The sequence below is a fragment of the Bombyx mandarina genome, chromosome 15, assembly GCF_030267445.1.
Source record: "Bombyx mandarina strain Sakado chromosome 15, ASM3026744v2".
In the NCBI taxonomy this organism is placed as follows: Eukaryota; Metazoa; Arthropoda; class Insecta; order Lepidoptera; family Bombycidae; genus Bombyx; species Bombyx mandarina.
Window position 1 is genome coordinate 14,162,622 of NC_143221.1, and position 13,074 is coordinate 14,175,695.

The 13,074-nt window shown below is 38.6% G+C and overlaps 1 protein-coding gene across 1 annotated transcript; it reads right to left on the reverse strand.

Annotated features, from left to right (window-relative positions):
• Positions 1-350: 350 nt before the first annotated feature.
• LOC114248612 (uncharacterized) lies at positions 351-12,171 on the reverse strand. The gene is made up of 8 exons (XM_089732894.1): positions 12,016-12,171; positions 10,289-10,390; positions 7,807-7,906; positions 7,143-7,311; positions 3,603-3,719; positions 2,320-2,456; positions 1,632-1,818; positions 351-1,185 (listed from the first exon to the last, which is right to left on the reverse strand). The coding sequence occupies exons 1-8, from the start codon at positions 12,066-12,068 to the stop codon at positions 1,061-1,063; spliced, it is 990 nt and encodes a 329-aa protein (XP_089589020.1). The 5' UTR covers positions 12,069-12,171; the 3' UTR covers positions 351-1,060.
• Between the last annotated feature and the right edge of the window lie 903 nt (positions 12,172-13,074).

The window sequence follows — 13,074 nt, forward strand, 5'->3', positions numbered from 1 at the left end:
TTTGAAGTCAATGAAAAGGCAATGAAATTGAGGAAAAAAAAACGGAGATTTTGAGAAATCCATATCCGACTTCTCTATATTTACATTTATTTGTCCCATTTAACGTTTTTTGCATAAAACATTTAAATTTAACACAAGCCCACAGAAAAATTTACAATAAAAACTAGCTGTGAGATAATAATATATTATGACACAAATAATTTCAACTTAACGTTTAGTATTTGGTGTTTAGTATGGATCTTCTATCCTAGTTATTCTATAATATAAATTAATTAAATCGGCATGTATATGCCTCAAACACATAAATATAATACAGACGCGGGCTAATACACAAAGAAAACAATGATTAATTACATACTACCTTCTGTTTATTAGTCGATATATACATAGTTAAAATCATTATTTTGCACAATGACATCATCGTTCAAGGTTCTCTCTCGCATTGGCGTTGCGCGACGGAGTATATTAGAACGTGTTAGTACTGTCAGTCCAAATTAAAAAAACACGTGTGGCACTCGGGGACTGCCGCAGTAAAGCTATTGCATAGCATTTTTTATCAACTTATGCAAGTATAAAAATTAGACAATAATAATTTAATATTAAAACAATAATAAAATAAGACCACGCTATATTTATAAACATTAACAAAAGCAAAACATTAACTGTCCCTTCACACTCATAAGCTAGACCGCGCGAGAGAGAGATGGGCAGACTTTTCATGACGCGCATGCAGTGCGACGTCACGCCGCGCGCTTATTCACAAACACTACACAAGCGCAACGTGTGGATGTGTCGAACGCGAGCTACATGGTAGGCTGAGTGGGGGTGTTAGGTTTTATTTTCGTTACGGAATTTCTTGATTCGGCCGCCGCGCTCAAAGCTCGCGATAAAAGTTATGCAATAGCTTAACAATATTACTAAATTTAATGAAATAAAATATAAATTATTAAATTATACTTCGTATTCAATGAGGTATGTTCCAGGCAATCAAAGCTTAAGCTTTTAGTCGATTAATAAAAGCGACGCGCGAAGCGTTTTGTTACGTCATACGTTTTTTACGTCACTCATATGAAAATACATTGAGCAAGAACTTCCTGTATTGTTCGCTGTCGATTGAATATACCACCCGAACGTTGGCTTCGTCTTTCGGTACGAATTCGTTTGTGTTGATACCCCTGTTTTTACCTGCGAGACGAAATTTAAAAATGAAAATTTAATTCTAAAAACACTGATTCTGAATGTATGGTAATGGCAACACTCGAAATTTTGTTACCAACAATAGTAATTCAATTAAACATTTTTGCAGCAGCGACTTTGCGAAGTCTTCGTCATTTTTATCTCTTGCCGTTCTTCTTCTAACAACACCACATAATCTTTTTTTGTTTTGGCATAACGGAAACGCTAAGTAGCGTCGTCAAAAGAGTTGGCAATGACGCGTAAACGTCACATCTTTTAGCTTTATTTAAAAAAATTAACAGTAGTCTGAGAAGTTTTGTCTGTTCCAATTAATTGCGTTATTTTCATTACCGTTCATTTTACTTTTATTTTCTTAAGTGACTTAAGTTACCATATTAAAGTATTCTCTTAAATCAGCTATGTGAAATAATGAAGTAAGAAAAAATAAAACTCACCGCACATAATAATATCGTTCTTGGCGTATTTATACTCTTTGACTAAATTCGGTTTAAGGAACGTTGATATCACCGCTGGGTCCAGTGACTGCCATCTCACGTTCTTAGGCAGGGAGATTCGTTCGTGCTTATTCTGAGCTTTCATTATTTTAGTGTCAATAGCACCCAAAACATTTCTTCTCCAACTCTAAAAGTGTACGCAGTTAAATTAGACATTAGTTTCGTGTTCGTTAACCTGATTTTCTTATTCATTTCCTGCGCATTAATTGAATTTGAACAGTGATTGGTTTTTATAAGTTCCTATGACTTTGAAGTCTATGAACCTAGTGGAACTGGTGGTAGCACCTCTTGTCAGTCCGCGCGGGTAGGTACCACCACCCTGCCCATTTCTGCCGTGAAGCAGTAATGCGTTTCGGCTTGAAGGGTGGGGCAGCCGTTGTAACTATACTGATACCTTAGAACTTATATCTCAAGGTGGGTAGCGCATTTACGTCGTAGATGTCTATGGGCTCCAGTAACCACATAACACCAGGTGGGCTGTGAGCTCGTCCACCCACCTAAGCAATAATTAAATAAAAACGTATAATTCATGCTTTGAAGTCTATGAACATAGTGGTTATCTCTCTTCAGATCGCACTGGCTATGGTCCATCCCTAGCTCATCCTCTCATCGAAGCTTATGAACTTACCGAACTGAAGTTGCAATGGAGCCTTGCTTGTGAAAATGGTAAAATTGTCACTTTTTCTGGGTCAGCCTTCTGCATCACTACATGATAGGCCTCTACGTCCATCAAGGCGTTGAATTCGGGCTTTGGGTCTTCTTTGCCTGTTACAAAAAGCATTGAAAGCTCCGCGTTCACGTCAGGAAAGCTTTTTGTGTCTGTTCCTATATTATATTCTAAAACCTTCGTTAGTCAAAGTGTCAAAGTTTTCTATGACGCATTTAGAGAGCTAAATGGACTTTCATAATATTATTACTCGCTGACTCGACAATTTTTTTATGCCATATACAATGACATTATTTCTAGGATTTTTTTTTGGGTGGACCACCCTTAACATTGTTATGAAAGGGGTATACAAGGGGTATGAAAAATAGATGTTGACCGATTTTCAGGCCCACATGCACACAAAAATTCATAAGAATCGGTTGAGCAATTTCGGAGGAACTTGGCAACTAACACCGCGATACGAGAATTTTATATATTCAATTTAATTCTTTGTCGATGTTTGTTAGTCATATTAACAGATCGATCGAATTTATATAGAAATTTCGGTAACAGCGAATCGCTTCATTCGATAAACAATTCCGAACAAGATACAGTCCGCAACCCAACATTAATAAAAGTAACAGCCCACTGAGTTTCTCGCCGGATCTTCTCAGTGGGTCGCGATTCCGATCCGGTGGTAGATTCGGCGAAGCACTGCTCTTGCTAGGGCCAGTACTAGCAACACACCCGGCTCGAGTCCCGTGAGCTCACCTACACGTCAAAGAGAAGCTGATATAGCCTCTCAAGGCTATCAGCATAGGTAGGATAAATAAATAAAAACATGTGTGCAATTCACACGTGGTAGAAGTGAAACCTTCAAAAATTAAAATATAATTAGCCTAAATATCTAAGTATATGTAAAATTTTGTCTTAGTAAATAATTGTAAATAATCTTTAATAAATCTTTTGTAGTATGTAGCAGCGCCGTCTGTGAATTGATATTTTAACTTAATCCTAAATTAAAATTCACTACAGGAGGTTTCATACACACGTTAGTATTAAAAAATCTCATAGATGGCGCTGTATTAAAAACACTACACTGAGAACGTCTAATGTGTTCTATCTCATTCTCTCGCCGGCTGAATCCTATACATTTATGTGTTTGTGTCTCTATGGACTTATTTTTTCGTTTCATCGAGTTTGAAATCACAACGATTCTAAAGAAGTTTCACTTCAAAATTAAAAAACTAAAGTAGACTACTCACTATACAAATGCCCCGCTCCTATATATAAATGCGAAAGGCGGTCCAAAAATTTCGGATCGTATTTCATGGCCACGGCAATGTTCGTCAATGTTCCAATGGTTACAACGGAAAGGGATCCTGTCAAACGAGAAAATTATTATGTTTTAGAGTTTAGCGATTGCCTGTCTGCGTTTAACGCAGATGCGCCAGCCATAAGGCCTGCGGAAGATTTCTAAGTCATCAAAGGGGACGGCCCATTTCAGGCCCAAAGCGGACAATAGATTAGAGAAAAAATACTTAGTGCATTAATTTTGTCATAAATAAATATGCATTTACTTTCTTCCAAATAAGCGCCACTACAGTTTACAACAAGTAGTTTAAAAAAAGTAACTGTATTGAAAAAAACAAGAATTTTATTTTTGCGGGAAAAATATTGCCAACATCAAAACGAACGAGGTCCATGTCAATATCGGCGGCTGCCTTAATCAAGGATGTCTTGAGTGACTCCAAATTGGGATGAGGCTTTGAGCACGCCTTTTCCTCCAAGTGTTGCCATATCTTGTAATCTAACGGATTCAAATCTGGACTGGAGGAGGGCCAGTCTTCGTGCCGGATGAAGTCGATTTCACGCGCCGCCAGCCAGTCTTGTGTGCTCTTCGCTCTATGAGCTGGTGCCGAATCTTATTGGAATACCCAGTGGCTGTTATTGCACATGGTGTGAGAAACAGGTTCCACAAGGTTCGTCAGGACTGTATTTTGATACACAACTGCATTCGTTTTTACACCTTTCTCACAAAAATGTACCTCTGTTAAGCCCCAATAAGAAACTCCCAACCATACCATGAGCGAGGATGGAAAATGACCTCGTTGGACACGCGGAATACGGTTGCTCGCTTCTTCACTACTGTGTGCGTATACCTTATCATTTTGTTTGTTGTAGCTCTCTTCTACGGTAAAATTTTTTTCATCCGAAAAAAGAATTTCCCGATATTTTTTTCCCGCGTACCGCTTCAACAAAGCGCGGCATCTCTTCAGTCTCAGGTCCATTAGACGAGCATTCAAACGATGTCCTGTTTTTCTTCGATATGCCCGAAGCCCTAAGTCTTCATTTAACACCCTTTTCACTGTGGTTCTACTTAACCCCATCTGAAGGGCCAACAGTTTGTGCTTACGTTTGGGATTTCTTTGAATGCGCGCCTTCACAGCTTTTATCACTGCTGGAGTCCTAACAGACCGAGGGCGACCACTTCTTGACCTGTCATCTACACTAGAGTCTTCATTGTATCGTTTGATGGTACGATAAACGAATCTCTTGGTTATATTCAAATTTTTCAGTATGTTAAAAATTTGAATTGGCGCGTAACCGCAATGATGCAACGCAATAACTGCAACACGGTCTTCTTTAAGCGTCCACTCCATATTTAAAAATGAGTAAAATTCTAAAAGTATACATTTTTATTTTCATGAACAATTCGAAATTCGAATTCAATAAACTTTTTTGTGGCCAGCATTCCAAAAGAAAAGTTTTTACTGTGTGACAATACTTATGACCTGACTAGTTATATACCTAGTCAGGTCATAAATTCTGTCACATGTTTAATGTAAAATAATTGAAACAAGTTTATTCATTACGTAACCATTCATATACCAAAATGAACTTAACAGAACATAGATTCTTATGACACTAAAGTTTATTCAAAATGACCTCCGTGATTTTGAATACAGGCCTTCAATCTGCGCGGCCAGTCGTCTATCGCAGCATGAACGAGGTCCATGTCAATATCGGCGGCTGCCTTAATCAAGGATGTCTTGAGTGACTCCAAATTGTGATAAGGCTTTGAGCACGCCTTTTCCTCCAAGTGTTGCCATATCTTGTAATCTAACGGATTCAAATCTGGACTGGAGGAGGGCCAGTCTTGTGTGCTCTTCGCTCTATGAGCTGGCGCCGAATCTTGTTGGAATACCCAGTGCCAGTTATTGAACATGGTATGAGAAACAGGTTCCACAAGGTTCGTCAGGACTGTATTTTGATACACAGCTGCATTCGTTTTTACACCTTTCTCACAAAAATGTACCTCTGTTAAGCCCCAATAAGAAACTCCCAACCATACCATGAGCGAGGATGGAAAATGAGCTCGTTGGACACGCGGAATACGGTTGCTCGCTTCTTCACTACTGTGTGCGTATACCTTATCATTTTGTTTGTTGTAGCTCTCTTCTACGGTAAAATTTTTTTCATCCGAAAAAAGAATTTCCCGATATTTTTGTCCCGCGTACCGCTCCAACAAAGCGCGGCATCTCTTCAGTCTCAGGTCCATTAGTCGAGCATTCAACGATGTCCTGTTTTTCTTCGATATGCCCGAAGCCCTAAGTCTTCATTTAACACCCTTTTCACCGTGGTTCTGCTTAACCCCATCTAAAGGGCCAACAGTCTCTGCTTACGTTTGGGATTTCTTTGAATTCGCGCCTTGACAGCTTTTATCACTGCTGGAGTCCTAATAGACCGAGGGCGACCACTTCTTGACCTGTCATCTACACTAGAGTCTTCATTGTATCGTTTGATGGTACGATAAACGAATCTTTTGGTTATATTCAAATTTTTCAGTATGTAAAAAATTTGAATTGGCGCGTAACCGCAACGATGCAACGCAATAACTGCAACACGGTCTTCTTTAAGCGTCCACTCCATATTTAAAAATGAGTAAAATTCTAAAATTATACATTTTTATTTTCATGAACAATTCGAAATTCGAATTCAATAAACTTTTTTGTGGCCAGCATTTTAAAAGAAAAGTTTTTACTGTGTGACAATACTTATGACCTGACTAGTTATATATAGGTATATATATATATATATATATATAGATTTGTTGCTTTAACAGACACACAGTTCACCTGACGGTGCCGTCTTCTGGTCACTTTTCGAGCAACCAAGAGCCAAGCTCCGACACACACACACACACACACACACACACATGTTCAAAGGGGCGTCACAGGGGTAATTTCACAACAGACGGCAGTACCTACGCTAAGCAGCGTCATCTACTTCATCATCATCATCATCATTATCCTACCCTGCTCCCAGTCACCTGGGGTCGGCGCAACATGTTTGCTCCTTCCATACTCTTCTATTATATACCATTTCTTCGCTCACTCCCCTCCTACCCATATCGTCTTTCACCCAATCCATCAATTTCTTCTTAGGTCTACCTCTTCCTCTAAATCCTTCTACATTCATAGTTAACACTCTCTTAGTCTCGTCTACTTCCTTTTGCAATAAAAATGCGATCATCTGATCATTCATAGTAGGTATCAGAGACAAAAGCCAGTATTGCCGCGACGTAACTTACCGAAATGCACGCTGTACCTTCGAAATTACACTTTCAAGCTTACAAGTTTTTCCGTAGGCGTTAATTTTAAATAGAGCGTATCTGCTAATTTTAATCTCATTCTATCAGCTTTCGTTTTCATTTATTTTTATTCCTTTTTTTACGGACACAGGCAGAGATCATTACTAAACTAATAAAATAAAGAAACAATAGAATAAACGGTAAAATGTACCTTCGTGTTTCTTAGAATTTTCAATAAGAGCAAATGCAGCGCTTTCTTTCGCAGGCGGGAATAGACCCGTATAGCTGTCGTTGTTATCCCCTAATCCATCTAAGCCGTAGTACCAGACATTTTCAACGGGACTGACCAAAGCCTCCGAAGAGCCACGGTAGATCGGTATCTATCGAATGTAAAAACTACTTTTAAATATTAATGTCCATTACAAGTGCTCAGACATCAGCTAATGAATAAATTAAACACATTTTATGAGTATTACCATATAAAGAAAAGATGTACATATTTATAATCAAATAAATCCGTCAAATTTGTGGTAAAAAATTTGAGAGAATTTCAAAAGTCTTTATGCAAAATTTTTAAAAGAATAATTTTACTGAATATACACCAGTTCACGCTGCAGCACATATCACTACATAGTATAAAACAAAGTCGCTTTCTCTGTCCCTATATCTGTCTGTCACTATGTATGCTTAAATCTTTAAAACTACGCAACGGATTTTGATGCGGTTTTTTTTAGTAGATAGAGTGATTGAAGAGATAGTTTATATGTATAATAACATCCATTAAATAGTGGAGAAATCAATAATAAATTACAGTTTCCGAAGCGAGGCGAGGGCGGTTCGCTAGGGTATTAATAAATATGCAAGTTTTAACTTACATCTTGTCTTCCAACTAATTTGAGTATCTGCTGATTATTAATTGTAACTTGCTCCTCGTCTGTATTCCCGTGGCCCGTTGTCAGAGCGATCAGTTCTGGACTGAAATCAAAAAAGTCAAAAATATATTTGAAATTTTACTAGTGGAAGGGTATTTTGTAAAACCGCACGGATAGAAAAAGCCGTCGTAGCCTAAAGGATAAGACGTCCGGTGCATTCGTCCACCCAAGCAATAAAAAGAAGGTACCATCACCCTGCCAATGACGTGAAGTATTAATGCGTTTCATTTTGAAGGATGGGACAGCAGTTGTACGGTAAAAACTGAGACCTTAGAACTCATGTTTTTTTTTTTAAAGGACACCTACAACTCAAGAGCAATTGCTTCGCGAATGAATCTACTACCAGATCGAAATCGTGACCCGCTGAGAATATCCGGCGGGAAACTCAGCGAGTTGATGCATGGGTTAGGTTGCACATCGACCTCTTTGTCGAGTTCGACGAGTACGGTTACCGGGGTCCCTAAGCCTGCTCCTAGTGCTAGAGCTGAAGACGTCTAATGCAAAAGTTATTGGATCTGATGGATCCATAAGAACGTGTAAGAACTCATGTCTTAAGGTGGGTGGCGGCATTCACGTTGTTGATGTTTATGGGCTCCGGTGACCACTTAACACCTGGCGGGCCATGAGCTCATCCGCTTATCTAGTAATCGAAGTTTCGTCATAATACATTCAGCCATTTTATATTATACGTAAGAAACATTGAAAAGTACAAACAACCGCATTTTTAATTAAAAAAAATATATAGATCTAACGAAATTAGCATTTTATTAATTAATATATGTTATAGTTATAATTAACCAGAGTTACATAATTCATACACTTAATACTACTGGTACATTTATTTCTTAAATTTACGTTCACATAGATAATAATAACTAACTGGGAGCAACAAACATTACATAAGAATGATAATATTAAGGTCAACGATAAGTTTTCTTTGATTTAGTAGCGCGTCATGATAACCTTCTTATCGTGGCCGCCTCTAACTACATACCCGACCCAAGCGACGGGGCAACGTAAAGCCATCGTCACCGAAGATGTGTCTTATGGGATCCTCTGGATCCACTCTCAGTGGTTTTAGATCACCAAGCACGGGTCACCATCGTCGAACTCATCAAGTACGTTGAAGAGTTCGACCTGCAACCCCACCCATAGACAATAGCCTATGAGTTTCCCGCCGAATCTTCTCAGTGGCTCGCGATTCCAATCGGATGGTAGATGCAGCGAGGCACTGTTCTTCTAGGGCAGTGGCGTAATGATCTAAATTCGCGCTTTTTTTATGATTGACGGATTACTGGTGGCCCGGATGCCTTTCCAGTTTCACCAGGACAGGTGGGCGAACAAAGGTTCAGCCAGGAGGGGTGCGATTTGCATACAGCTACCCGAGCGCCTCCGAAGCTCCTCTGAAGGAGAACTAACAACTCAAGAGCAGCTGCTTTGCAAATGAATCTACTACCGGATTAGAATCGCGACTCGCTGAGAAGATCCGGCGAGAGGTCTGGGGCACAATACCTTTATATAGTGCTATCCCCTTTTTTCCTTTTTATTTAAGAATTAAAATTTATCATATTACACTTATTTTAAATTTAAAATATATTTTAAAAATAAAAATTATCCATAACTTTTTTATTTTGGGGACCTTTTGGTGCCCCTTTGTGAGTAGCGCGGGGCATGATGTCCCCCCTCGCTACGCCGCTGTGCTGCCCCCCCCTGAGCTCACCTACCAGTCTGAGATTACTGGAATAGCCCCTTAGGCTACCAGCGAGTAGGTAGGATAAAAAAAAACGCTAAGTAGTTTTGCGTCATATTAATTTACATTATTTTTTTTATTTCACTTTATATAAGTAGAAAAATATGTGGCGTATGTAAGGCGTTTGGATATTATATTCTATGTTTTAATCGGCCCTGGAGTAATAAATTACTTCGTTTATATTATCAGTATTCTATAGATTAATTATAATTTAAGTTGGTTACATGATCTTCTCGATTGTTCATATTTTTAGGCAAGATAACAAAACTTAAGACGAAGTCCTCATCAATAAATCTATCATAGAATTTTCAATTAATAATTTGTGAAGACTGATTAAAGAGTTGTGTGACAAAATGGTACTGATCAGATGACATTTGCGTCATAAATTTCCAAATAAGATATGTAGCTTAAAAACAACAACAAAAAAACGGTTCAATAGCAAACAGAACTGATAATTAATTTCATATTTTTTATTCGTTTGATACTGGTCAGAATTTTACAGCGAAGTTATAAATATGTTGCATTGTAATAAGCCTCTGATGCGTATTTTCAAGTTAAAGTCGGTGAAAGTGACGTCCAAAGATTCAGTTGGATACAAACAATTATATATATGTACATGCCAAGCTAATAAAAGAGTGTTAAAAACAACTACCATATGATTGGACAAATGCTTACCCATCGAAATACTTCTCACTCAGGATCGCAATGAATATCGCCATGGCATCGTCACCGCCCGCATCGTTGTCTATAATATATTTCGGTCTGTTCGTAGTTGCGCTTAAAAAAAAACAAAAAAAATAATAAAATCGTACAACACAAAATGAACGCGGCCTATTATATTTATATTTTCGCAATTTATTTAATTTGACACCTTCACCCGTTGAGTGAAACGCACTTAAGTATCAAGCAAAGTGTTTGATCCCTTAGATTTTCCGCTTTTTATCTCGAGGACCGAAATTCGAAAAAAAAAACTTAAAAACAAAATTTCAAATATTATAGTGCGAGGGAGAATGATATTAAACAATTCCGCAGATATAAGAAAAAAAAAACAAATACAGACAAGAAATAGATAAATTATATTAACTCCTTTGTTTGGTATATAAATTTTAATGAATCGTAATTAGAGGATTACGTATCATATTTCCATCATAATAATTTTGTTTCCGTTTGAAAACATTATCTCTAACGTGTAATAAAAATATAATATATTTTAACTAACTATCCAATAATATATTAGATGAATGTAATTCAGAAACCCTTAAACGTCCGTTGTTTAACGTTTTAGAATTAAAAAAAAAAATTTTTTTTCTTACATGCCGATACCCTTGAGAGGCTATTCCAGTTTCTCCTTGACGTGTAGGTGAGCTCACGGGGCTCAAACCGGGATTCTTGCTAACATTGGCCCTAGCAAGAGCAGTGCTCCGCAGAACCTACCACCGGATTGGAAACGCGACCCACTGAGAAGATCCGGCGAGAAACTCAGTGAGGAAAAATCTTATGATAAAGATATCAGATTAATATACCTACGTAAATCTCACCTAATGCGTCTTCATGAACGACTTCCTAATTAAAGGATACTGTGTTACAGAAATCAAACCCGCAGAATTGTTTTAATTTGCTTAAATATTTGTTGTAATGTGGTCCAGCACGGACGGTGCGAAACACTTAAAAATTTAATCACATCTGTTGTTTTTTGAAGGTAGACACTCTAGCATATGTTCCACATGAAGGCTACTGTCGAAAACGAACGTCGGCACTAATAAAAACAACGTTATGCATATTGCCTGCCGCTTAGGACTTATTTCTTCTCTTCTTCTCGTTTTAAAAAGAACAAGTCACAGTACTCAGGCAATACTGGGGAGGAGAGTTTATTCCAGAACCAGCATGAGAGTGGCAGGAATGTACTTTGAGAACGTACTAAGGATGAGTGCGGTAACAATGAACTATACATCGATTACGCACTGAAAGATGGCAAAACGAAGACGAGAGAATCTTCTCAAGCAATTCCTCGCAAATCTCCTCGTGGAATATGCCTTATATACATAATGAGAATCGGATTTTCATACAATCCAAAAGGCGTTCTTTTATCGCAATTTTATAGCGCTCGATTAAATTTTAATGATCACTTTTATTGGTTTCAGAGTCTTCGCCTCGAAAGATGCGTCTGTCAGGCGTATTTGGGTTGAGCCACTTGTCTGGTAGTACCCTGTCTCCTCCCGATGATGGTCAAGGGGCAACCTGCGGGGGTCGAGGCTGCGCGGCACGCTCCCAACATCTGCGGATCGTCGAATCTCACACACACCGCGCGGCCCGTAGACGTGAGGACCTCGCGGGAAGTTCGGACACCGGCCCAGAAAAAAGTATACCAGTTTCATGATTAAGTCTTACTAAACAATACGTACCTAACGCAACAGCAGATCGATAAACAAAAGACGATCCAAAAATAATTGTGCATGGTACACGTCTGCTCGACACCAGGGATTTTGAGAAACTAATTACATTTAAATTATAATTTATTTTTCATGGCACAACAACACGATCGGTCGATTTAAATTTATTGCTTTTTTTATTATAAAGTCGTTAATGATCAGTTGCGATATGATACATTAATAGCGGCTATAGTCATACGTAGCATCGTAGACTCGATAGAAAATACCAGATACGAGGTCGTCGTGGCTTAACGGATAAGACGTCCGGTGCATTCGTGTTGAACGATGCAACGGTGTTCGAATCTCAGGCGGGTATATACTGACGATAGTTGAACGTGACAACGTCATAAGAAAATACTGATGGAATGGTTTCATTTTTCAAAAGAAAAATTTAATTGTATTTGTTTGGTAGATATTTTGTATGGACAATTGACATCACATTCACTTTTCACTGAACTTCATACTTGACGAAAACATGTAAATGTACTGTTTTATAGCAGCTGTCCACGCGAATGTATCGCTCACTCAAGTAGGAGAGAGACAGATGTCGAACGCGGCCGAACGCGGAGGCCGATTGTATCTCTTTGTCGCTCGTTGCGCGCTCTCGCTTGCACTTCAAGCCTTAAATGGAACGCCTCAATAAGTCATGTTTTTTCATGCGTGCAGCCGGCTCCATCGAATTATAAGACGTTGTCACATCAATAAAATTGCAATAGGATCCATAATTATCACAATTTATGTTACACAGCCACACTTCTCACAGCTGGATAGACAGCTCCGTCTTATCGACTAGTTTGACAACAACGGTGACTGAAACGACTGAGACAATCAAGACCATCAACGTCATGATCCCGCTGACTTTCTCGCCGGATCTTCTCAGTGGTAAATTCTGCAATGGGCTGCTCTTGATAGGGTTTGTATTAACAAATTCTTTCAGGTTGAGTCCGTGAGCTCACCTTCCCACCCAGGCGTAGTTGGAATAGCCCATTAGACTACCAGTGAATAGGTAAGGAAAAAACTCCAGCTGTCGGC